General features: G+C 37.0%; 2 protein-coding genes across 22 annotated transcripts in view; one reads left to right on the top strand and one right to left on the bottom strand.

The window, feature by feature from the left end:
• Window positions 1-2,624: 2,624 nt before the first annotated feature.
• ccdc83 (coiled-coil domain containing 83) lies at window positions 2,625-8,559 on the top strand. Of its 4 annotated transcripts, none has more exons than XM_041233086.1 (11): window positions 2,625-2,713; window positions 3,291-3,384; window positions 3,652-3,736; window positions 4,111-4,279; window positions 4,830-4,949; window positions 5,666-5,757; window positions 6,190-6,258; window positions 6,578-6,699; window positions 6,801-6,895; window positions 6,993-7,147; window positions 7,530-8,559. In XM_041233086.1, the coding sequence occupies exons 2-11, from the start codon at window positions 3,317-3,319 to the stop codon at window positions 7,683-7,685; spliced, it is 1,131 nt and encodes a 376-aa protein (XP_041089020.1). In that variant the 5' UTR covers window positions 2,625-2,713; window positions 3,291-3,316; the 3' UTR covers window positions 7,686-8,559. The 4 variants fall into 4 exon arrangements, with proteins under 4 accessions (XP_041089020.1, XP_041089018.1, XP_041089021.1 ...); XM_041233084.1 differs by having other exon boundaries at window positions 4,782-4,949; XM_041233085.1 differs by having other exon boundaries at window positions 2,679-2,718; window positions 4,782-4,949.
• Window positions 8,560-8,653: 94 nt separating this feature from the next.
• The window catches only part of picalma (phosphatidylinositol binding clathrin assembly protein a), a 38,239-nt gene continuing 19,667 nt past the window's right edge, over window positions 8,654-27,225 (bottom strand). For 2 of the 18 annotated variants that reach the window (XM_041233065.1, XM_041233066.1), the window contains 15 exons: window positions 25,673-25,796; window positions 24,595-24,734; window positions 24,330-24,427; window positions 22,513-22,665; window positions 21,760-21,843; window positions 21,329-21,409; window positions 19,508-19,618; window positions 17,396-17,524; window positions 16,895-16,925; window positions 16,706-16,805; window positions 15,655-15,678; window positions 13,222-13,281; window positions 13,008-13,112; window positions 11,569-11,672; window positions 8,654-9,940 (listed from right to left, as the gene is read on the bottom strand). In XM_041233065.1, coding sequence (XP_041088999.1) covers window positions 11,580-11,672; window positions 13,008-13,112; window positions 13,222-13,281; window positions 15,655-15,678; window positions 16,706-16,805; window positions 16,895-16,925; window positions 17,396-17,524; window positions 19,508-19,618; window positions 21,329-21,409; window positions 21,760-21,843; window positions 22,513-22,665; window positions 24,330-24,427; window positions 24,595-24,734; window positions 25,673-25,796 — 1,333 coding nt within the window. In that variant the 3' untranslated portion in view covers window positions 8,654-9,940; window positions 11,569-11,579. The remainder of the gene's footprint in view (window positions 9,941-11,568; window positions 11,673-13,007; window positions 13,113-13,221; window positions 13,282-15,654; window positions 15,679-16,705; window positions 16,806-16,894; window positions 16,926-17,395; window positions 17,525-19,507; window positions 19,619-21,328; window positions 21,410-21,759; window positions 21,844-22,512; window positions 22,666-24,329; window positions 24,428-24,594; window positions 24,735-25,672; window positions 25,797-27,225) is intronic. The other 16 variants (XM_041233067.1, XM_041233081.1, XM_041233070.1 and 13 more) reach the window with 12 other exon arrangements.

Here is a 27,225-nt window from a genome sequence, read left to right as displayed (position 1 = left end):
TGTGTTAAGGGTCCAGCAACCTGATTTTGTGGCATGTCTGTATTATAAGTTCCAGGCTGAGAAGAATTGTGAATCTGTCCTAATTTAGACTACGGATATCTTAGCATATATGTGAATGGCAAATGTCAATGATCGTTTTGATCTGATTTGCTTGAGGTTAATATCCCAAAAAGTTGAACGATGACCTTACTATGCTGTAGGCAACTTTAGGGCCCTCTTTTGAAAAATCCTTTATATTCTCTTAAACACATTCCTCAATACTTGATCAATATGGTACAAGGTCATATAGTGTAGAGTGGGACACATTGAGCTAGGAGGCACATTGACCATTTTTTTTTCAGGACAAGTGTGTACATTTCAATGGGTGATCTCCGTTGTCCAATTTCCAAAGCTTGAAAGATGAATTTGAATGTTTGTGACTTGTAGAACGCGTACAGGATGGTGTAGGATTGAGGATGAGATTTCTGGAATCACATGTTCTCATACCGTGCATGGTGTCAAAGCAACATTTTTATCTGTCCTCCTACATTTGGAATCTTCTACTTAAAATATATCCACAGGCTATCTTCGCTTTGAAGTTCCCTATAAAAAATGTTAATATAGAAAGCGCACTTTTAAAAATACCCCACCCCTACTCCAAATTTAATTAAGGCAATTGAGTTATAAAAAAGAACATCTACGTCTTTAATTTGGCGTGCATTGTAAGATAAATAAAATACAAAATGTTAGCCAAAAACACAGTTTTAAAAATAGCATCTAAATTGTATTAAGCAACTCTGATGAATGCTATTGTTAAAAAAAGAGATCGAGACCTTTGATTTGGAGTTTATGACTACTATATAAAACAAACTAAATAAATTGAGTTTCAGAGGCATCTCTCCTTTAAAAATAGCTTCACAGTCTTATTAGGCTACAGTAATTTAATTACTCTATTAAAAATCAGGAATATGACCTCTAATTAATTGGTAAAAACAGAACATATGAAATAAACTAAACACAGAAGCTTGTGTGTGTACCGTAATAAATATCACAGTCTCTGCATCATATTATACCCACTGTCAAAAAAACAAACAAACTTGAAGTCTAGTCAGATTTGTGAATATTGGTGGTTATAAAAGGCAGTTATCGTGTTCAGTGTGATGTTGATTGTGATGGATAGAGGGAAACAGTTACTGCAGAAGGGGACTCAGTTTGAATGATGATCATAAGAAGTAGCAGCTGAACTATAGAAGATCCCCCTGCAGTTCTGCAGCCCACACTGTCGAAGGCAGGGAGGGTGTTTGAACCCTGGTGAGGATAAAAGTGAGGTGGAGAGAACTCAGCAACACAGCGCAGTCTGCATGTCAAGCTACGTGTGCATTACTCTTTGGGTAGACTCAATCAAATAATACAGCACTGCTTTATGGCCCATTGTATTTCCTTTTTATTGAGCAATTTGTCAAAGGCAGATTTGCATAAGAAAAGAAACAAGACAGGGGGCTACTTGGCTATCTTTTACAAGGTAAACAATATCACAATCAAGGGGAGGCGGCTTTAAACCACAGCTAGACTTTTAGAGCATTTTACAGCACCAGCAATCACCCTGGATTGCATCAATCACCTATTTGTGGTTATCTCAGGCCAGGATTAAGTAAAATGTTCCAATAAAATTCATTTGTGGCTTGTCCCCTAAACAGTATGGGTTGATCAAATGAATCAGCCCCTTACCCACAATCACCACACGAATAGCACAACTTTGCTTCATTACTGATCAAGGTATCCATAAGCGTTATTTTTGCTTATCCATTGCAAGTGGGGTTTTAGTTTGTTTGTAGCATTCTGTAAACAGCGCTGTGGTGTTAAGGTGTGCTCCATGGCAGTGATCTAATGTTGAAAGGGATTGCTGATGCTGGCATGCCTGACACCAGTTTTGACATACAGTACCCGCACAGTTCAGCATTCTCTGGAAATAACACTCTTCTCTGGAAATATTATCTCTTTGGTCAATATTTATCTTGTAGGAGTGTGGTTTCTGAGGAATGCGGATAGAACAGCCTTATTAAAATGCATTTGAAGGTGAATGTGCCAACTGCACAGTACATAATAATGCTTTGTTTTCTCTGGCCCGGGCCCCATCAATGCTGGCCTGCACTGAGCTATCCTAATTTTCAGCTTGGGATTCTAGTCAAACGTAATGCTGTTTAAAGAAAACAAAAAAAGTCTGTTTAAAAGTCTCTGTGCAGCAAACTTTCTAAAGACAATCAATTGCTGTCTGCAATCCAAAATCAATGCTGTAAATTTGCGCACATGTGTTCTGGTATTAAATATTAATCAAATAAACTAGCCGGTGGAATTTCTGGAAAACTAGTCTTGAATCAGATAGCTACGATATTTTTTGCAAGCAAATTGCGTAATGAAACAGCCCGTCAGTAACAGTCACTTCGTTAAAATTATTTCTCTACAACAGAAGGCATGTTAAACATGTCTGTGCTCGAACAGGCGGTGCAGAGTGTGTCATCTCCGTGAAAATACTGTACCACTGGTACAGTCACTTTCTACAACCAAATAAAGGGTGATAAACAACTACTTTCTAACGACAGGCGGCAGCCTTGAGTTTTACATTTTATTTTCCTCTGCTGTTGCCTTGGGAACAGGTGAACGCTCGGCCAGGTCACATGGTTACATTCTTTTTAAAACAAAGCAGAGCCATTTTTCTCACGGATTTATTGAACATGTAAGGTAACATAGTTTGGCATTTTTTTTGTTTTTATTTGTATTGATTCTGAATCATTTGGGTATAATAAACTTTGTTAAGTTTTGGATCTGTTATTGAAATACCGTAGAAGCCGCCTCCGACAGTACTCAAAAAATAAATACGAAACGACCTACTCTACGTTATTTTTTTTATTCTTTGAGCTGCATAGAGACAGAATGCCTTCGTCACCCACGAAAAATTGCATGTCTAAAATAATGTATTTTGAGGTGCCCTTTTGCCCTAAACAATAAACCAAAGTTTCATCATTCATTCCAAACAGCAAGAAAGATATAGATAATGATCTGTGGTCTATTGAGAGAATAATACCAGTGTTACTTTTTATAAGTGGATATACAGTGAAGTTAGATATTAAGGTTTTAGCTTTATATGAACTATATGGAAGTGTCCACATGTATGTCATGGTCATTTTACTGTAGATTACAATACAACATGCATATAACATATAATGGTATTCATTATGTTTTGACACAATTACATAAGGCATAGCTGCTTTTCATATTAATAACACTTGTTTTTTTTTTTCTGGCTTCTTTAGCAGGTCTTTCTCACCTAACAGTGGAAATGGGGAAGAAAAAGAAGGCTGACAAGGATGACCAGATGACATTAGCAGAAGCATATGTGGGTTTTCAGTAAGTCAGCCCTTTCTGTGCTAATCGTGAATCTGGCATCGATTTATTTATTTATTTAGTCATGTATACAAAAGGATTTCCAGTTTCTGATCTGTCCCCAATTTTAGTGTGAATTAGTAGCTAATGCAGGTGCCCAAAACAATTGCTAGAAAGTGAAGCATACGCCTACAGTACAGTCATAACTGCACTGAATACCAGCAGACCTGCATGCAAAACGTACGAGCAAACACCCCCCCTGAGGTGTGTGTGTCTCATTCCCTCCTTTAGAATACAGCTGAAAGAAAAGGAAATAGAAGAGTTTGAGTCTGAAGTGAAAACATTAGAGGAAAAGAACCAGAGGTACAACCAGAGGGTAAGTAGGAAGTAGGGGAGCCCAACCTGTTCCTTAAATAGAAGGGGGTTTGTTTTTTTATATATAAATACTGCACAGTGTACAATCATGTTATATTATATCTGTAAACCGCAAGGGAGTTATATAGTCCCTTTAATAGAGGATTTTGGATTACTTTTATTGAGCCGAGCAGGGGTCTCACACAGGTACGAAGTGCTCGTGGGGAGCAAGTACTCCTGTATTATTCAGAATAACAGAACGCTGATATTCTGAGTACCAGTATTCCTAAAAAAATAATAGAATATTAGCTTGAGCGTGCATGTGCCTGTCGGTTCTGTGTTCCTTGAGGAATATTCTCATCAGGGGAAGCACTGCTGTGTGCTGTCTGTATGTAGCAGGGACATCTGAAAGAGGAGCAGCTGGGACACATTCAGACTCTGCTGAAGCAGGCAAAAGATCAGGAGCGGGAGCTGGAACACAAGGAAGTAGTGAGCAAAGAACAGGTGGAGCAGGCCCTTCAGGACCACTGGGAGCTGGAGAAGACCAAGGAGCGCGAGATAGAGGGTAACAAACAGCCTGCCAAACACACACTGTACTGTTCCAAGAATTGACGATCACGTGTTCTACACTTCAATAGGTATTAGAAAAAAAAGTCCTTTCTGAAAAAAAAAATTTTGGAGTAAATAGCATTGAGAATTTAGCCTTAACACTTTTAACTTAAGTCTGCCCCATAAATGGAGATATACTTGTACTGTGCTTATAAATGCAGCTGCCTGACACTGGGGAATGCAGTGTGACTGTAATGGTATCCTGACAGGGCGCCCTGACAAATGATGCTGTCAGCGAGTGTAGAAGTATCAGCACAGTAAGTGGATCTGTGCTCCTGAGCAGAGCTGCACAGTAAATGCATCTGCACACCTGTGCAGAGCTGCACAGTAAGTGGATCTGTGCACCTGAGCAGAGCTGCCCAGTAAATGGATCTGTGTTTCTGAGCAGAGCTGCATAGTGAGTGGATCTGTGTTTTTGAGCAGAGCTGCACAGTAAATGGATCTGTGTTTCTGAGCAGAGCTGCATTCCCAGCTGAATGATTTGGAGCAGTTGATTTTGACTGCAGGTCGGGAGAAACAGTACTGGCTGGACTACAAAAATGTGGGGAGCAAGGAGCATGCCAAGCAGATCCGACTGCTGGAACAGGAACTCCTGCAAATGCAAAAGGACTTTCAGGAGATGGCAGGTTTGTATTGCCATAATGGGCCCACTTTTTAATTAGGACAGGATGGCCTGTTATCTATACCACTATGAGCAAATCTCAAATTACTCCTACAACTAGTACATTTATTACATGGGCAATTTACCCACAGTTGGGAGTAGGACCCAAGAAGATTAGATTATACAACAAGCATGGTAAAAAAATGGTTTACAATTTATTAATGTAATCAAGATCACACTTTGTTTAATTAATAACATAGGGTTTCTCTAATGTTGTTTCCGCCCCGATAACAGTAAGGTAGATTTGAATTGGGCTTTTAGTCTTTATGTCTGGCATCTCTAGCCAGTCAATTTCACATGTTGGATTCATAATACCTCAAATAAGATGATAAAGTATATGCCAAGTTTAATTTTGATAGCACGGTATTGCGCAAGTGGAATGTGATTTCTAAGAATGCAAAGGCTTCAAATTCAATCGAATTGTGGTTGGTAAAGCTAATTAGTAGATTACCATGCTGCTGTTCACCGTTTCAAGCCTTTTCTATATGCATATCTGCAAAATAAACACATCTGAAAATCCATAACACTTCTTTATAACCATTTGTTTAAATTAATGCATAGTTTTTATAGATGAATGAATGGCAAGGTCACAGGACAGGACGAACACAAAATGTCTTAAGTGTTAACTAGGACACTACCACTGATTCAAAAGCCAATATTAATGTATTTTTTTCTCTGTAGACCACATGCAACGAACCTTGGATGCAGCAGTAAATGAAATAAACAAGGAAACAGAAAAGCAGATAGATGACAAGAAGCGTCTTGCTTCAGAGGTAGTAAACAATGTATTTAATAAATGAAATAAACAAGCGAACAGAAAAGCAGATAGATGACAAGAAGCATTTTGCTTCAGAGGTAGTAAACAATGTATTTAATGGAAGTGCACAGAAGTCTACACCATCTCTGATACCCCAGAAAGAGAAGTGTGTGTTTGGCCATTTAGTTTTACGGCAGCATGATGATTTTTTTGGTCTTTTCACAAGTCTGTTCCTTTATATTGCTAGTTCAGGTGGTTAGCAAAATACAATATTGTCCAGTCTGCTAGGCTGTAATCACAGAACCATCCTCCAAAATCAGAGACATAATTTAAACTGGGGTTAATGCCCCTTTTCAAAAGTAAAAAAAACATTGTACTACACCATGAAAATATGACAAAAGCACATCACTAAACATATATATATATATATATATTTTTTTTTCTACAGCAGGCAATTCGACATCTTGACAAACAGACCTGCCAAGAAGTCAAAGAAAATGACTGGTTAAAAAGACAGGTAGCGTATTGTATGTGGTCTGATGATGGCATTAATTTTTTTCTTGCTGTGCGGAAAGGTTTTGCACAGAGCTCAGCTCATCTCTAGAGTAGGGATGTGCTTTTTGAACACTGCAAGATACAGGTGTTACAAAACCAAATATAAATTGATATAGAGAAGCCAGTTAACAGAGCAGATTAGATGCATGACAGATAACACAGGAGCAAACTTCCATTCATTTTTCATTGGCATTGCACCTGCAGTCTTTTTCCTGTTTGCAATGTTTTATTTTTCATTTTCTTTACTTAGAATATAATAACTTTTCCTCTCTCATTTCCAGGCACAGTTTTACAGAAATGAGGTGGCTGTAATGGAGGTCAGTGTTCAGAAATTGGAGCAGGACAACCTGGAGCTAATGAGTCAGCTTTTTGAATGCAGACTGGAGGACCTCAAGATTTCTCGGTAACAATCACTTTAATTTACAGGAAGTGTGGCCATGTGTTACTTCTGGAGTATCTTGTATTTTTGTTTTAATTTTCTTTTTTTTTTCCCCCCTCACACAGAAAGGTGTTCCTTACTCAAGCAGCTGGTCTGGAGATTGATGAACCTGGGTTGCTTGGTGAAGACTTGGAGCAGTTACAGCTCAGCGATCATTCTGGTAAAAACCTGTATACAGTACTTGCTCCCAAACTGGAAATGAAAGACAGGAGTCCTAAACACAACATCTTTCCTCTTGTTTGTTAATATTTACACAGCAAGAACACCCTCCAGACCTAAAAGTGCAATCCTAGCAGCAGTGGAGAAAAAGGTTTTCTCTTTGGCAGAAAATTTTGAAAAAGAAGAAATGCCAACTGGATCAGACTCCATGGATCTCTGCACTTTTTCGTACAGAAGACAGGATGATTTTCAAGTAAGTTTATATAAAACAAATACACACAGGAGGCAGATTTCATGTTCTAGGAGCAGGCTTGTCAAACTACACTTTACCATTGTAATTTAATATTTAAACCACAGTGCAAAAATAAATATGCAGGTTAGAGCAGTGATTCTGAAACTATGATCTGCCAATGCAATATATTGTACTAAATCTTTTAGATGTAACCAAAAACTATTTATTCTGTGCAGGTATCCATTATATATGGGTGGTTCTGTAACATGCACTTCAGAACTGAATAATGTAGGCAAAATTAGGTAGAATATAAGCTTCAAACAGTGCCTTCTGAATAATCATGCTCCATTTTTATATCTATCTAATATCTTAAATTCTAAAGATATATGTCTTCTGTCTTTAGCAATATCTACAGCTGGGGCCCCTGGAACTGAAGCTGCTTAGTGTTGTAGGCCGAGGCCTCCATATTAAACCTCTAGAATCGAACATCAAGGGAGCGATCCCCAAGCAGAAGGAGTGGCCTGTCACTTGCCAGATGATCAAATCTGCACTGTCCTGAAGAGGTCTGGTTCAGCCCTGCACACTGTCCTTTATTCTAATAGAATACCAAAATATTGTACCACTGGCAGCATGTCATGTCTTTTAGTCATGTTTTATTTTGTACTATACAGTGGAGACAACAAAGATGGCAAGATCTTACATTTTTCAGTGATTCTTAAAATATATATTTTTTTTTTATGTTCTAGAACCTAAATAATTAAGACATTATGAACTAAGCACAGAATATTGATGCATTTCATGTTACACAGATGCCAAAAGTGTAAACGGACATCTGTCCAGAGTCAGAGCGCATACAAGTATTTAAGAAAATTACTTTTATGCAAAATCACCTTAGAAAAAGATGATGGCAGGTGTAGTTCACATAGGGTATGTACAGGGGCACTTGAGTTTTGATTCCATGTAGATACAAATGTGTGTGTTACAGATTACAGTAAGTGATCAGTGTATTTCTAGGGTTTACTTCTTCGGTTTCAAATTGATGATAGTAATTTTCTGAACTTGCCGAGATTTCTGAACATGTATGAATTGAGCTTGGCTACTGAATTACTGTGTGGCCTTGGGCAAGTCACTTAACACAGTTAATGTAATGCATCTGCATTTATGTGGTCATAAGAGTTGGTTGTACTTTATCAGTAACAATCAAGGGAAAGACAGCAAAAGGATTTCAGTGACTTCACAAGGGACATGATAATTGGTCTACCGAATATTCCTGGAAGTAAAGCACATGATTAAAAAAAAAAAACAAAAAAAAACACTGGAAACCAAGTGGCTTGATGTTACTAACACTTGTATATATATTTCTTATTTGAGCAGCCACTGAATACCAAACTTGGGGGTAAGGGTCTAAATTTGACGTTAAAAATAATTAAGAAGAGTGCCCAACGCCCGTTTTGAACAGAACCGAAACTCGACCCCTTAACTTCTCCCTTCGACGTTCATTAAATAAGAGTCATCAGGCCAGTGAAACACTTTGTGGAAGCTGCACTTTATTTGAAAATCAACCCATCTCCGCTTTCATACATTTTCTTTATAAACAAAAATAGAATTTGCAAGGACAATGCAGCAAATATGCTAAATTAATGAACAGAATTGCCTTCATCTTTCAGACTATCCTCTGAACTATGCCCCTCAAATTGACAGATTTTGTTTATATATACACAAAGCACCGATCAACAGTGCTTCTGAGCTTTATATTCAACCGGACCCCTTTACTAAAAAATTTACAAAGAAACTATTTCCTATGAATTTCTTCTCCATTTTTTTCAAAGGTGGTAACCAAAGAAAATGTACACATTCTTCTACATCTGCTGCAATGGCCGAGACTACTTTTATGTGCTACAAAGTAGAAGGATGGTCGTAACATGAAGGCAACTCTTCACATTCAGTTTGGAAAGGCAGCCATATAATTGTCAAATGTAAAATAATGACATGCCAAGCATAAAGCAATACAGATCCATCCCAAATGAATTACAAATGTAGTGCTTGCTAGTCAGTTAAATGTTCCCTTGCAAAATCCTAGGCACAGAATTGACTATGTGGATTAATAAATTGTATTCTCTCCCCTAATTCCCACACAAATGTACGGCTGTGAGATTCTGACCTACTGAGCTGTACTAGACATGATTAAAACTGGTTTAGGAGAATATTTAGTGCTCCATCAGTTAGTTTTACAGGTGTTTAATTTATTTTATTTTAAATCAGTCACTCAACAGATACAATCAACCATACCTATGTATAATCCTGAATCATTCTCGCAAGGAAGTATTTTTGATGTAGTATTTTGTTTATATTTCAACAGATAATCATAAATAAATACAAACAAACAATAACACAAGGAATGTCTAACTTAGTATACAGTAAAAAATAAAGTAAATTGAAAATCAGTTACCTGTAAAGTTAGCATTTCTAATTTTGTGAGTTAAATGAAAAAGCACTGCATGATTGATTCCCCCCCCCCCCCCCATTTTATCTTGACAGTTGTCACGTTGGAGGAGTGATACTGATCATGGGTAATAACAGCAGCTAAAACGGTTACTGTGTTAGACACAAAGAATTTGCATCAGTCCACCAAGATACTGTTTCTTCCCACTGCCATGTCACATTTTCCCTTCACGTGTCCATTTAGTGTAGGTATTCTCACTGAAGAGTACAGAGAGCAAAGTAAATTTTGCTTAAAGAAGAAAAGATTTGCTGCTTAGCGTTGGTCGTCTTTTTAGAACGAAATCGACTCCCTTCAGATTACATGAACTGCATCTGAAAACAACAACAAAAAAAATATATATAAATGCACTCTACACAACTATTTAGCAATATTAAGCACAGTCTACTTAATTTGGGTCAGCTCTAAACAAACGCCTCCCCCAGTAGACTAAAGTAGTAAGATTTTTTATTCCCTGTATTCAGTCTATTTAATAGAGTTTCTGAATCACCGTTCTCCTTCTGCAAACGTAACTACATCATGTAGGTGTGGAGTGGAGTGCAATGCACGATTAAGAGGCAGTGATTAACTACAGTCCACAATAAGTTCAGTCATTAAAAATCGCTACTACAGACACATAAGCCAGAAAATAGCCTTGCCCATAAAAGCGAATTCAACATGGATCTGGCACAGCTATGGCATGTATTGTAACAAGCAGAATGTGGTTTGGAGAAGAATTCCTCTTATAAAAAAAAAAAAAAAAAAAAAAAAAAAAACTGTAATATGGACAACAAAGTGGTTTTCAACCGAACCTAGTAAAGAAAGACAACAAAACAAGCAAAAGAAAGAAATCAGTCGTTTTTAAAAACACACTTGTGATACTGTATTAGTAGCTCCATAAACAAACCTCCTCTTTCAAAAGCAAAGAATTTAAGATTGATATTATGGCTGAAATCAATATCCCTTTTAGTTTTGTTCCATGCATTTTTTTCCATGCTTGCTAGCATTGCCTCGTGTTCAAATAGTGAAGTAAAATCAGATTTTCCTTTACATCCCCAATATCAAAACATTTAAATAACGAAGCCTATTGTTTTAGTGTCTGTGCTGCCCACCAACAGTACAAGAGCTCTCCCCCGTGTGTGTGCTGAGTTCTGGGTTGAGCACACAATGCAGACAGATAGAGGCATCCCCATGATTAAAATCTGAACTTCTACTGGATCACAACTGGTTGCTTTACATTTGAGCATTAACTGAATATTTCACAGAAAAAAACAAACAAAAAGAATTATAAAAACTAAAAACAGGGGAGTTTTAAATACTGCCACTTTCAATATTAAAAGTATAAAAAACACCCCTGACTTTTACATCTCTTCTCTATATACCCATCTCTTCAAAAAAAAGAATGTAATCGATCTTTCACCTGCCCACTATGGCAAATGTTTGTTGTGTGACCTGAAAACTGAATCCAATTAGATGATAATGTGAGGCATTTTTCACCACCACCATCACCTCAGCTAACTATATTTTATGCTATTGCTGCCAGTAGAAGGACTGCTAGCACAGTTCCGCATTCACAGGTAACATTTAAGTTTCATCTGTTTTTTGTTTTTTTTTTGTTGTTAGTTATCTGAATATTTACAGCAAGCAAATGGTTAAATATACAAACTTCTGACTCTTGAGGGCAAGGGGGGGTTCAATAAATAAAAACTCTGAAGCATTGCACTTTGTAGGCAAACCAAACTATTTCAGGAAGCTCAAAGTAACAAACATACCTGAAATTAGATAAAAAAATCTGACGATTCTCGTTTCCTTTACCCGTCACCCCAACAGAAATGTGTGTAATATGCATGTATGTGCCAAACATAAAACATTTGAAAAAAGCAAATAAACAAAAAGAAAGAAAATGATCATGCAATACCTCCACACACGCACATACTGTACATACACACAGAACATGCTGTACCTAAAGACGCTCTACAAGAAATCCTTGAGAGAGAGCTCTGCAAAGGGGTCCTTTTCCGGAGCTCTGAGAGGACTTTGACTGGAAGGACTAGAAGCTGCGGAAAGCTAGTTCAGAAAGAACGAGAGACAGTGAAGGAATAGAGGAACAGCCAGGAACAAGTTTTCAGGGAGTAGTGATGGTAGACACAAACACTTTATAACCTCTTCAATCAATCTGTTCAAAACGGCACTGTGAACAGCAAGGTTACTACACTAGAAGCTGTGACAGCTTTCAAAAACAAAAACACAATCTTCAACAGCGACAGAAAAAGAAAACCTTGTTTATGATGCAAGACTCACATTTAAATATGCAAGTAGTGCTCTGGATACTGGAGTATTCAGGAGCATGTATTTCGAATACTGGGTGCACATGACAGCAGGGCACGTACTCTTTCAGTGGTATTCACAATGCTGTTGGAAATCAAACATGGATGCGCATGTACTTCTTGGTTCACTTGTGAGAATTCTGAATGTTGCATTTATTAGAATTTTCCATCATTCGGAGCACAGGTAACCAGAACGCTGCCAAATGCATTCCGAACACCAGGTTTACATGACGAATATATATTCCGAAGACAAGTGGAATCCTACTTGCATGTAAACCTTAGTGGCTGTGGTTGGAAAAGACTTCATTGAATTTGTGGCGTGCAAGGCCACGGTTACATACAATCTGGAGTTGCCAGGTGTAAGAGAGAGGCTGGATAACTTGAAGCAGACCATGGAAGCAATCTTAGCAATATCCTTGTATAACTGATTTGGCTTGGAATTTGGGGTTTGGTTTGGGATGGGATGGGGAGCCAAACTTCACACAAAATCATATAAACCGAAAAGAGGTATCTAATGCAATCTGATACACATAAACCTGTTTAAGCAAGGGTGAACCTTTAAAAGCTCTCAGGTGTGTGGGACATGTCTAGTAATAGCAAGTTGGGAGTTTAGATCACTCTGGATGGAATCAATTAAGTTTGCAGGTAGGTACAGGGTTTTCCAATCAGCTACCCCCATTAGTTGCCATAATGCAGAAATAATTTCTACACATATTCTTAGGGGAATTTCAACTGCTCTGCTACCAGGTTTCCATTTAAATAATACATTGCCTCTCTTGTATATACAAAAGGATACTTGATTATAATCCTAACTGTCGTATAAAAAGTATTGTACGGTTACTTGCTTTCCTATTTCTAACTGTTACTCATTGATTTCTGCTGCAGGGGGATTCATAATTTTGTACCCCACTATATATATATATAATTATCTTCTAACAACTAAAACAGTGTTATATCCTCCTGTGATCCACTTGATATATAGCTGCACTTCAGCGGGTACCTCATCAGTGCAGACCTCACCGAGCATACCTGTGCAGCAGGTACAACTCATCAGTGCAGAGCTCACTGAGCATACCTGTGTGCCGGGTACCTGTCCGAATGGATTGGGAGGTCTCATGATGGGCTGGGTGTACATCATGGTTGGCTGCGTCATCATAGGCATGGCTCCCATCTGAGGAGGCTAAATGAAAAAGACCACATTCCAAAAAACAAATGGTTGATCAAATTTAAAAAAGAAAAAAAATTATGGGTAACAAATAAAATGTTACTTAAATACTTAAGTCACTGACCATTCCATATGCCACCATTCCTGTCGGTGTGGTAGCAGGGAATGCCATAACGGAAGGTGCCTAGAAGTAAATAAATTGGACCAATGGGTAAAGCAATTTCCAATAGTGTACAATAATGCATTGTTGTGAAGGTCCTTATAAAAAAGTTTATAAAAATGAAAACATAGATTAGCAATTTTCTTATTGTAGATCAGTACAGTATTTAGTAGGTGTATACTATATATAAATAAATAAATAAATTCACCTGTGCTGCCTGCAATATATGTCATAGCTTCGTGTTAACTCCTGTAGGTCATTATGCTGTTCCCCAGTGCAGTTAGCAGTATACACTTGATATTGCAGCAGTCTTTTTTCATTGCCTACTTTCAGTTTGGCACAGCCTATTTTACATCTGGGAGGTATTAAGACTTTTTAGGGGTAAAACCACCAAGGCAGTCCAAAAACACTTCTGAAGGAATTCTGAAAATCGGAAGATTGATAGCACAAGCACTGGGAGGATCAAGGAAGGCTTTGATAACATCAGCAGTTCTAACACCCAGCTGCAGAATTCAAATAAAAGGCCTGATTCATCACAAAAAAAAAAAAAAACTCTAATTAAGAAACTTTGAAAGACGCAGGACTCTCAGGGGAGCTTTCATTAAAGAGAGTCAGGATTATGTCTTTTTATTGGTGGGAGGGGGCAAACAATCAGCAGTTATTTGCTTGTAGCACATGGATGCATTGCTCTGTATACAGGGCACACTAGTTTATTATTTAAAATCTACTTCCAACACTGGACCTTTTGGGCCTTGTTCACAGAAACAGAAAAAGCCAATAAAGGCGTTTCATAAGCCCCATTGAAGCGGAAGTTACCGAAGATCCACAAAAGGCCACAACAAAAATAAATAAATTAAAAAAAAATGCCTGGAAACTGAAATTATTCCCTTGGGAGCACAAGAGATCTTGCAACCTGTTCTCTGCATTTTGACTTGCATTAACAATAAAGCTGGCTTTAACCTGGTCTTTAACACAAGAGGTGCATACTCCGCAGTTGATGGAGTAAAAACGTTTTTTCATTGCATCTTATTTTTAATTCTGATTAACTGGATTCATTATTGGAACAGAGGTCAGCTTGAATACTCTGAGGACTTTGGTTTGGTGGTTACTAACAAGTGTCAGGAATCAAATGCAATTACAAACTAAAACTATTTCCTGGCTGTGATAATTTAGAGAGTTAATACAAACATCCTTACTTAGTAGCATGGTCACTGGGTTTCCTAACTAAACAAAACAGACAATTTCAGCTCACATACAGATGGTAATTCATTACAACCTTTAAGACAGCAGACAGAACCAATTGGAATCATCTTACCAGATATACTGTGTGGCCACAGTATGTCATTGTTGCCGAATTTGACAGCTAACGTAATTCTGCATTGCCATTAAATGAAGATGTATTAGAATATGTCCTATTATACAAACGCTGAGAGATAAAATAACTTCTCTGTCAGTGGTCCTAATGATTTTGTTTATTCATTCAAATACAGCTACAGAATGACGTGGTAAATCACATTGTTCCAAATTACGTTGCATTGCTACACAGACCTGGAGCTTGATCTAAGGAAAGTAATTATCCTTACTGAATTGTTTAAGTTAGTGTTAAACACACTTTCTGTTCTATCCTTGTTACATAAACAGAATAATCCAGGAATGTTCAGGGGGCAGTTATTCCACTCAAGAGGATAGCTGTAAACACACTTGACCCTTTCTGCCGTCCTCATTCATGGAAGAGCTACAGTACTCTAGGAACATTCATGGTGTAGCCTCCATTTCACTAGCCACCCCTACAGGACTTGCAATAGATTATAAAACTGACTTACCATCATTAACAGACATGCTTCAAGTAAAGAATAAAAAAAAACAAGGATAGTAACCAAAACATTATGCCAGGAAACTCAACGGTCACACCCACATTATAGACCAACACACATTAAAAACAAGTCAAGCACTGCATACTTAAACCAGCACAAATTTTAAAAACAGCCACAAAAAAAAAAAAGCCAAATTATTAATCAAAACTGTGTTTTTATTTTGTGTGCTGGTCTGTGCTCCTGTGATCTTTTATTGGCAGATGTTTTGAAAGCATGTTGAGTACTCATGCAATTAATTACATTTAAAGTTGTCCTTTAAATTCTGTTCTCACACACAGTTCATCAAGTGCATACTAAAAACACTGATATTTTATACAGAAATGCAGAAGAGAAAAAAGATTTCCATCAGTAAAGATCTGTAGAACGGCAAAAGCACCAAGAGGTATTTTCAGCAGGCTAAAAGATTAGAGCATGTAATATAAATGTGTAATGGCTGAAAGATCTGAGTTGATGCTGAAGTTGTGGTTAATATAGTACTTGCATGCCAGCTTATAGCAGTAAAAATTGGCAACTTGTCACTTACGTATTGTGGGAAATGCATGCCATTCTGTTTTTTCCCCCCAGGAAAAACAATTATGTAATGCAATAAAGACTACGTTAGAAGATGAAATTCAAACAATACAATTAAAAACTTTTAAGTTCACATTTACGACGCCAACAGTGAATATAGCAGACAATGCTGACTGGTTTGTTTCATGCTGTTGTCGCTGCTACGACTTCAACAAATTAGTCAAACACGGGCATCACAAGAACCACCACAAACTGGCAATTAAGAACAAGCGTTTCACTGTGTAGCGCTGCTACAACAGATGGAGTCGTAAATGCATTTATCTTTAAGTCTAAATAGTGTTTAAACATGTGCTATCAGGAACAGTTTTAAAATTCCAATTTTAGAACATAAAACAATGATTACAAAATTCTACTGAAAAGGCTTGTACCTATACTGTTCTGATATTAGTTTAATGTGTCATTAGGGAGCAATTTAATTTAATGCAGCCTGCTCAGATCAGCTCTTCTGGTCTTGCTTCCTTGGTATGCAAGTTCCCTTGCAAATGTATATGCTGATGTAGAACTGATTGACAACTGTTAACGCAATATTGTGGCATTTAGAACAAGCTGCATATAACAATAAAGACATATTCCAGTGCAACGTCACATATTCAACCCTGTCAGGAATGGGGGAATTGGCTTGCATGTGAAAAGGTGGTATTAATGAACACTCCCAATCCTCTATACAAAAATGTTGTCATCACTTCATCATGCACAAAAATAATGGCACAAACAGCTTTAAAACATGAAATAACCAGTTCCATTTAGTGCCACCACCCCCCAGCCCAGTGTAAAATACTGCGGTACCCTACGTCTGGTTGTGGCTTGGGGGCTCGTGGTGGGACAGTGTCAGATAAATCTGTTAAAGGGTTCTGCAATGGTCAGATATGAGTCGCCCCACTGTATTGCTATCAAGTAAATCGGTTCAAACGTTGTCAATGTACATATTTACTACATGCTTAATTGTTATTTTTGTCCAAACCTTTGAATGCATGCTTTTATGCAGTGTAATAAAATGCACTTACCATAGTTGCAGGATTCCAGGTAGTGGTCGGGGCAAGCTTTGGTTGCCAGTTGGTTCCACCTGTTAATTTTTTCTCTCCAGGCTGACTCCAATGAATGTCACTGTAAGGGAAGGAAAACAAAAACACCCTAAAAACTTTAGCACAAACAAATTAAACTACATAGACAATATAATATATATTTGTACTTACTTTTTTGTTGTGCCATTTCCAATCCCCAAGTCTGAAATAAATAAAGAGCATTAATTTCCCATATTTAGCAGAAGCCTGACTGCACAGACTCCTGGCACCTGGTCATTTCAATAACATACCTAAACAAAGAGAGTTCCAAAGCAGGGAGAGTGGAACTTTCTAACCCTGGTTTGATCTCGCAGCCGCTCTTTACACAAAAGGCTCTTTCTAGTTTTTGAGCCATCTGCTGGGTCTTTTTTTACTCCAGACTCCAGAAATATAAAAAAAAAAAAAAAAAAAAAAGCTTTCCATGAAGCATGGTCTTTTACCACTTAATAAAGCACTCTTTATATTTTGCTATGCACAGGTGGTGAGGATTGAACAGCTAATCCTACCACTTGTTTTGGACACAAACATTGATATTTCCTCATCTAAAATACAGATTCAAAAAGTGGATCTGCAAGTGCACCATTATATATTTTAGATAGATAGATAGATAGGTAAATAAACAAACAAACATACTGCCTACGAGGTTGGCTAGCGATGAATCCAAATCGTCAGACACTAATATGCCTGCCTGCTGCTTGGAAATAGGCAGACTCTGGTTTTGAGAAGTCACTGTTGGTTTCAGGATTCCACCTAAAACATCATCTTAAAAGAAAGTGAACAAGAAAAGGGAAAAGGAGGGAAACAAAACAGAAAAGACAGAAAGGGAAAAAGAATGTTTAACATCATCACATTATTATACAGGATATCCAAATTTGATTGCTACTGACAGTTTTTAAAAAGTCTGAAGTCTCAACTCACCCAGTCATGCATGCCATGCAAAGCCAAGGCCAAGGCCCAAAGATTTTTATTTATTTTTTTTAAAAGGGGGGGGGGGGAGGAGAAGAAGAAGAAAACAAGATTAAGTCATGTATCGTGGTAGGGGGAATATAGTTAATGAAAAAGTGTAACAGCATTCAATACACATGTTTATATTAAAACAAAGAGCAGTCTATATTTATAATACATTGTATATTTCTCTCTACTATGCAACAAAGTGATTTTTTAAATAAATGTACAACAAAAAAAATAAATAATAATAATTCAGTACACAACATGCTCTATAAAAACAGGAAACAGAAACTCCCCCTAATGAAAAAAAAACTTCACTTGTTTCTATAGAAAAAGCTTTTTCAAGTGTACTTTTCATGTAGTGACTCAAATGCGATACAGCCAACTTAGAGGCAAGATAGTTATCTGACTTAAGGCTAGTCCATCAAAGCATAAAATCAAAGCATTCTCAGGCCTTCTAAACGGATCACGTTAACACTAAGGCTGTAAAGATTTAAGCGGTAAAACATTTTTTTTTTTTTTTTAAATAAAAATAAAAAACGGCAGAGTCCTTAAATGTGTAACTACATTTTAATTATTCATTGAAACAATCGTTTACACAAGGTTAAAACAATGAATTATAAAAATGTACATTTACAGCCTTAGTTATGGACTAAAGTTCCTATAATGCTGTGAAGCAGAAAATGCAATGGCGAAAAATACAATCAAGCACATACACCGTTCAGGGATGGGAACATGCGCTTACAACAAAGGGGTCTGTTTTCATCTGGGCAATGTTTCATAATGTTTTTGAATAGCAATAACTTCAATAGTTTGCCAGAAACTTTTGTAACTGGATTTATTCTTTAGTTTTTTATTGCTGAAAAGTTATCCTGATATGTTAGATTTTTTGGAAATTCTAACAAATCCAATTGAAACCGTATAAAAAAAAAAAAGTGTCAAATGAAAAGTGTGATTACTCAAATGAAAGCCAGATAAAAAGTATTTCCATTTTTAAATGTAGCAGGATTAACCTGGTGTTTAAGAGTTTAGCCGTTTTTTAGAGGACTAAAACAGACACAGAAGTTGGAAAGTTTTTATCAGCTCCATGGACAGATCTAAATGTAAGATGTTGCTGCCAGGTTTATTTTCTAGCAATCACCCCTGATTAAATGCGAAACCTTTGGCTTCAGCACTAATGATACGCATTAACACACCAAGTTGTTCTTTGGACTGTATAATGGTTCCACAAGAACATTTCAGAATTCCACAGTTTGTTTATTGTGTCTATTGTAATGATATAAGCACTGGTGGATATGAATATTGCCACACCAATTCAATACTAATCCAGCTGAGGATTTCCCTGCAGCAGTTATTTATTGGCTCACTTGTTAACATTACTGCATGCAATAAAAATAAAGTGCAATAGGGCCCCCTGAAAATCTGGTTTATCAGTTTTAAGGTGGCATTTAAGGTGGTATTCAGATCTGCTGCTGTTCACATTAAAAAAATAGACCCAAATGTTTGTTGGCTTGTGGAGGGAAATAGAAAAAGCTGTGTACAATAGTATCATAGCTCTGTATGCACAAGCCGCTACAAAAGCCAGACGGACCAGCTTGCACGTAAACCAAATAATATCAGTGCAGGGCACTTTTTTTGTCATGAGCTTTAAAAAAAGTGCTTAATTATATTAGTATTTTATGAGATTTAAATGGCAAAAATTAAAAGGAAAATGGGAACCAAAAAGGTTTCACAAAACCCAGTCAGAACTGAAAGTTAATTACTTATTGAAAAACACATAACACATGTACCACTTACCACCAGCATCTAGGTTATTAGCAGAGGATGATTTATTGCCAAACACTGAATCAAAGTCAACGTTAAGGCCTGCTGAGGTCTGTGGCTGAGGAGCTGGAAGCTGAGTGAACCCTTCAATACCAGAATGAGAAAAAGATTCTCAGTACACAGTGATCAGAGGTACAGTGCTAGCCTGTCTGCTACAGTGGCTACTACATTCAAACCATGTTTCAGTTTTAAAGAAAAATAAGCACCTTGAACCCCAAACAGGACACGAACAAGAGGTTCGTAAAAGAGCAGAAGCTGTAGCTTCAGCGTGTAACATTAACTGTAAAATGTTTGAGAGGAGTGTCTGGTTAAAGCATTTGTACATTTAACAGCCCATAGCAACTATCTAAAAGCAAAGGTTCTTTCCAATACATTTCTAGGAGGGGGTACATTCTACATTACTTACAAGCAGTCAGCTAACTACAACATTTTCATCATAACAGAGAGTGCCTTGCGCAAGTACAGCATTTAAACATGTCACTGTGTATAAAAAAACATTAAGAGCTTCACTCTGGCATTTATGATCACAGTGCTTATACCCTTCAGGCTTCAATATCAAAGAGTCTCTTTATAAAGACGTTAGCACATCAAATCTTACCAGAGAGTACACAAATACAGTCTATATTGACACTGAACACAAATTCAGTGTCAATATATGAATACAGTACTATACTCCATTTCTAAGAAAGGTTTCAATAAAAATGCTAGCTAATGTAACTGCAGAACAGGTAAGATCCTCCCCACCCCGACCCCCCATTATCTACTGTATCTATAATCCCCTTTAAGCTAGTCATTCAGCATGACAGACTATAGCAAAATGCTGCTCTGCACTGCAGCAGTCAGCTTCTATTCCACTAGGCATCCAAGACAGCCAGCTGATTCAACAGCACACCATGGTTTAAATTGAACTGGTCCCTACTGATGCCAAAGTCAGCTCTTTTAAAATCTCAGTTTGTTTACTTTGAGCATTCCATGGAATTTATTTTAGTGGGTTTTTTTTTCCCCTTTAAAAAGGTAGTAGGCCTTTTAGAAGTGTGACTGATTGACTTCTACCCAATACATTCCCCAAGGAACTCCTAGTTAAAACAATAGTATATAATACATCCCCAAGGATCCTAGTTAAACATATTATTATATATATATATATATATTATATATATATATATATATATATATATATATATATATATATATATATATATATATTTTTATTTCTATAATGTTTTTTTTCCTTTCTATTTTTAACATATTTGGAAGAAATTTTAAGGATTTCTAAGAATGCACATTGTCCCCATCAAATAACTAGCTTTATGGATATCATACCTACTTCCAATAAAGGACATTGGTGTCCAAAGTGGTGCTATATATTTGTATTTCAACCAGTAGGAAGCACTTATCAGGAGAAGTATGCAGGACCTGAATCTCTTTGACTGACGAAATATACAAAACAAAAAAGTTGTTCTTTAGCATAAGTCTGGAATATGCTTGGCAGCCAGTTAAGAATATTTACTGACAAAACACAGCACAGTACAAGAATTTGCACTTTTTCTATGAAATAATTCAAATGCATCCCCCTTTGTGCTTGAATGGCATCCTGAAACTAGAGGAAAGGGGTACTAAAATTGCCTGAGCTCCCAAAAATGTACACGTTTTAGGTCCATGTGTTAATAAAATAAAAAGCAACACAAACGATGCAGCAATATTAGAAACACTCAATGCTTACTGTTTACTAGTAAAAGGTACTGTACAGATGGAAGAACAAAACAAAAAAAACACAACTCATATCCTACCTACCTCCAAATAGACCAGCTACAGCAGAGGGCTCAGTGTGGAAGAGGGAAGCATTAGGGTAAGCTGGCGGACCACAAAAGGAGTCTGACAGGTAGGAGTCAGGCACAAGTAAGAGTAGCGAGAGAAAGAGAGTTTTAGGAGAACAATGTAAAAGTGAAAACCATAAATGGACCTCTGGAAATAATAGAAAACTAGGTATAGGTTTCACACGAAGAACAAACAACTATTCAAAAGATTTCTAAACAACAAAAGAAAGAAAACTAGGACAATTAAAACTAAAAAACTAACCAACACCACACAAGTAGAACACACTAGGTAAAGAGACCGCAGGATACAATTTAATTTATGTAATAAAAGTCTCCACAAATAAACTTATGACAAGTTCAGGTCTATGTTTTCTAGTTTCAGAAAACATACCGTTTCAGTTTAAGTACCTGATATAAATTGCTCTATCCGAACTGTGTGTTCATAATTTGTTGCAACAGAGGAGCTTGAATCAATAAAGGGATTGAAATGATCTAGAGAATCAAAAATATTCACATTCAGGAACAAAGTTTTTTTTTTTTTTTCTAATTAGCAAGTACACGCCTATTTACATAAAACAAGATGTAAATGCTTCTAGAAAAGATACTTAAACTAAAAAGGTAAAAAACAAGATATGTCTTTAAATATTAAGAACACATGTATGGATGTATTTAATAAAATTATATTCCACAAACTACTACTAGACAGCCACTTTATACAGTTTGTGGTTGATTAAAAAATGCTCCATCCCTCACCCAATCATTTCATTTCAGAGAGCAGAACAGAACTATCTGGGGCTAGGCTTTCCCATCACAGAGTTAGACAACCCCAGAATGATCTACTGTACCTTGACTGGTTTAACTGTTATTTACCAACCTAGGAGGTGCACACTGACAACACAATCTTTATAAACAGCATGAAGCACAGAAATGACACCCGAGGATCTTCATGTATTTGAATGTTTGTAATAAAACACTTTGTTAGGCTTACACCGAGACATAACTATAAACGAAACTGTCTGATGATCAAGCATGCAAGGTTCACATGGGACCGGGAAGGTCTTACATGTTACATTATGATTTTTCTCAGAACAAGAAAACAGATAAGAAATAAATGAAATAAAAAGGAAAGGAAAACAAAAGGAGAGAGAAAAGGTATTTTACCACCAAACATTTCATGACTGGGTGTCCTAGAAGAAAAACTAACAGCGTCTGAAGAGACAACAGGTAGATGGGAAGCTTCGACAACAGGTTGTGTAAGGAAAGGGTTTAAGTTTGGAATGGAGTCATCAACAGCATCAGTAGAAGTGAAAGGATCTATGCATGCAAAGGAAAGAAAACAAGAGAAAAGGAAAATATTAGCAAGGAAGAATTATGACAAAGGCAGAATGTCAGAAGAACAGGCGTTTAAAAAGGAGGCAAGCTAAGAAATATGAACCGAAGGTGCCTACAATCAACTGTTATTGAAGTCAACTGAATTACATCACATGGTGGTTAAATTTCCACATTCTCTCCTTAAATCTCTCAGGGTTAACAAAGCCTTTTCAAACCACAACAACAAGTACATTCAAAATAGTAAACTGGATGTAATCTATTCTGAGAACAATGCTTTAACACAGTCTCCTTCCACATAACAAAACAGCTGCTGCAACAAGGTCGTGAAAGAAAGCCACTTTGAAATATTAACCTTTTTTTTTAATTAAGTCAGTTAATAAGTCAGTTACTCTTGACCTTTGGAACTCTTGCGGTTTATTGTAATCATCGGATTGTTTCACTAACTGAGAAAAATCCATTTAGCATATTGCCATATACCACAATGCGCTCTTAACACCTAGTGTAGACTTTTCAAACCCATATCAGATTTAAAATGTTCTTGGTGCAATAAAAATAATGCAGCTGCATGAATAGTCCATTAAACATATTACAGAACATTCCATTTCCTTATCTCAAAAAGCTATCCATAGATTCTGTAAAATTCTGAAATAAAAATGACATAATTACTTCATCGGTCATTCGGCTTATAACAGCATTCATCTTAATAGGAGTTTGGCATGGCCATGATGGAGCAAAGCTTAACTGATTAAGGGGTACAGTGGCACACTGCGCATTGCTGTGGTCTGATTGGCTGTAAAAAATATTTCACAAACAAAACTGTCTGTGCAACGTCCTAGCTTATTTATAAACGTACTGTAGCATTAAAAAGAATTCAAAACTGGAACAAAACAAAAATTTTACTGGCTTCAATGCTGGAAAATGGTGCCTTTGTTGATCTTTGTGGAGCATTTTTCTAATGTTTGACTTCAATTTGCTAAAACAATATTTATCATTTCCTCAAGAAATATGACATTGGTTTACAGTTTAAAACCACATATAAAATCGTAAATAAAACAACACATTTGTATACATTATAGAATATTCCGAAATGCTAAGCAAAATGTGCAAATGACAAACATCTTCACAAGAGAGAAACACTTGTAGTCAAAACATTTCTAACTTATCAGATCACTCTACATCCCCAAAAAACACTGTAACAAAGGCTCAGGCATAAGTTCAACAAAATCGGGTGAGCATATCCTTCATTAGCTCAACCATTCAGATGCCATAAATGCCACCGTGACCTGGATTCTACGTGTTTGTGTCAGGTTTCAGAACGGGATAAACTGATATTAACATATTATTACAAAGTGCAATATGTATCCCTGTCACAGTTTACTGCATTTTATCATTCCTGGACACAAAAACTAATTTCCTGGCAATTTCACATTCGTCCATGAACAGACCTGTGCTGCTCTGTATAGTGAGCCCTGGCAGAAAAAGCGGGATAGTACGAGCCACAGAAAAACTCAACTCATCATTGCCGGCATCTATCAAGAACCTTTTCAAACACTTGTGTACACCACACTGCAAGGAGGCAATTCAAAAAGTATATTCTTGGTAAAGGGTTCATATTGATACTCTGGTATTCTTGCAGTCCTTCCTACCTCCCCATGTATTAGCTCCTGATACAGTTGCGATCGGATGCATTGATGTTTGAAATGCTGGCTGCAAATCAAGCAAGTCATTTGGCATCCTTGAGGTGCTGGAGAGACACAAATCAGAAGTGTTTGTTTAACCTTAAAATGCCAAAACTTAAAACACTATTTCAGGCAGTGCTACCCAGCACAGTCTTAATGGGTTGCATGTAAACATTCAAATAAACATGATCAAAAATGACATCCATGCAGGAGAGAGATTTGTCATCAGGACCTGTTTGTGGAGCTGGGAGTTGAGAAGAGGTCTATAGCGGGCGTTGTACAGATACCCGCTCCGGTGGTCAAGACAGGAGAGCCTGCGGTTGTGGCCGAGGAGGACGGACCTTTCTTAGCCATTTCCTTCAGCCTCTGCTCCTAGATAGAACAAGTTAAAATTCAAAATATCAAATATTCTGAACATATGTACTTGTTAACTTTACAGGTAGTCCAATATCAATGGAATCCAAAATCAATTCAGTTCAATAAATAAATAAAAACGTAGTTTCAACTACATCTCACCAGTGGGCTTATCTAGACACGAAGAATGGTTTAGTCACCAAACTCACAACCTCTTGGTTCATACAACAGTATTTGGCTGCAAAACTACACTTGATTGCCACTGTTTCTATTAGCAAACAGTCACTCCTGCTACGGCAACAGAAAAGGTCATTTTGCTTTTCATAGCATCTTAAAAAAATACTACATTTAATGGTGTTCTTGAAGGATATACTTTATAATGTTAAACTGTCTCTCTCTATTTCAAAGCTGCTGGCTAAAGCATGATTTAAAAAAAAAAAAAGCACTGCTAAGCTTTGCTTTTTTAATTTGTATTTATGGTCTTAAAGTAAACGTTGTGGTATAAAACTATAGCAATCTGACACGCTTGGGGTCACACAAACAAAACTGAGCAATGAATTGTGAATTGATCTTAGTGTTAGCTACTCCCGGCTAGAAAACCAGGCAAACTGTACTGGAAACAAGCCATTAGACTAGACTAATTACTATATTGAGCAAAACACTTTAAAAAGACTTAAAAAGCAGAACAATGCTCGATTCATTATAACAAAAATACATTACGACAAGTTGTTCAAGATTAACTTGTGGACTTTGGATCTGCAGGTGGTGAGGATCCTTCAACCTGTCTAAGCAAGAACAGTGTTTTCTCAGAACAAAAAGAGGAAAATATGTTTGGAAGGAAGCCCAGTTAGAGATTACACATCCTCTTGTACACGGGGCGGGGAAAAAAAAAACCTAAACTTGACATTCCGGAAGCCAATGAGGAGTATAATTTCTTAAAAAAAACAAAAAAGTACCTTCAGTGCTTTTAAGCGAGCCTGTTCTTCCTCCAGAGCCACTTGTTTTTCCCTTTCGTCCACTTTGGAGAAAGATATGCCGGTATTTGCAAGTGATGAGACAGCATTTGAGAGAGTGCTGGCCCTGGGAATGTCAGACAGGAAGAGTTAGATGATTTTCAAATAGGAAGAGGTTCAGTGTATAAAAATAAACATCCCTACAAGATGGAGAAAGAGCTTTGCTGGCACTTCTAAAAGATCTGTTATGTTCTTAAAAATATCTTCAAAAGAAGACACAGCTTAGAAATTGTAGAATTAAAAAACACAAAAAAACAAAACACAATGACTTCTGAAAATAACTAAATCCATGACATTTCTCATGCATGACAGTTTTTAATCTAACCAATATGCAGCAGTGATATCATCTGACTGGGCAGTACTGTTGTATAGAGCACACTGTGTTTACAATCCAGCACCGTGCCAGCAATTGCTTTTCTCCACACAAAAATACTTGGGCATTACAAGGACAGTCAAAAGACTATAAATTTCTGCATTGAAAATAAGACTTAAATGATCTGTGTGGAAAACTCACTTAGAAGCTTTTATGTCATTCATGTGGAAACAGAGGAGGTGCCAAAGGGATTAAAAAAAAAAGTGCTAGAGAGAAGCACAGTGGTTTCTAGTGGCACAAGATGTATGTCACCTGTGCTTAAATACATGTCAGTATTTATAAATTCAGTACAGGCGGAAAGCTTTAAGTATATATTAACATATTTCATATAATTAAACTTGGTTTATTGTGTGTGACCATCATTTAGGGCAGTGATTCCCAACCCTGATCCTGGGGACCCCCTGTGTCTGATCGTTTTCATTCCAACGGAACTCTCAATTACTTAACTAGACCCTTAATTGAACAGATAATTTGATAAGCAGACCTTTGTAATTGTTTTCAGCTCTTAAAAAGTTGCAGAATCCAAGTAACTTATAAAACGTTATAGCCAACTTGAAACCTGCAACTGTTTAAGAGCTAAAAACAATTAGAAAAAGGTCTAATTAAACAAACTATCAGTTCAATTAAGGGTCTCATGCTCAGCTGGAATGAAGACCAGCAGACACAGGGGGTACAAAACAGAACAAAGAAAAAAAAAAAAAGACGACTGCAATTTAAACCATAAAATCATAATTTTTATGGTACAATTCTAAATCTCTAGAATTAAAACATTGTTATTCTGGCAGCTTAAACAGTGCTTCAAAGCATCATTTGTTTCCAGCTGCTCTGATGACTAAAAATGCTCTGTAGCTTTCCATACAGCCAATCCTCTGCCAAACCCCCTTCCCTGTAGAATCTGGCACTCTGTGTTAAACCCATTAGGGTCAGGATAACTGTAGGAAAGCTATGATCTGAATACTTTGAGGGTAAGGCACGTTGTGAGAAGCAAACCAAGCCAAACGTGACCCTGCAAAGCTCTAAGTTATTGTCCTTTCTAACTCTGCAGCAAGTCTTCTAATAACTAAAAACACATCATTGTTTACTCCTTACACACCAACACCGTTCTTGAAGATGGCAATGAAAC

The sequence above is a fragment of the Polyodon spathula genome, chromosome 30, assembly GCF_017654505.1.
Source record: "Polyodon spathula isolate WHYD16114869_AA chromosome 30, ASM1765450v1, whole genome shotgun sequence".
Lineage (NCBI taxonomy): Eukaryota > Metazoa > Chordata > Actinopteri > Acipenseriformes > Polyodontidae > Polyodon > Polyodon spathula.
This window is presented reverse-complemented; position numbering and strand designations above follow the sequence as displayed.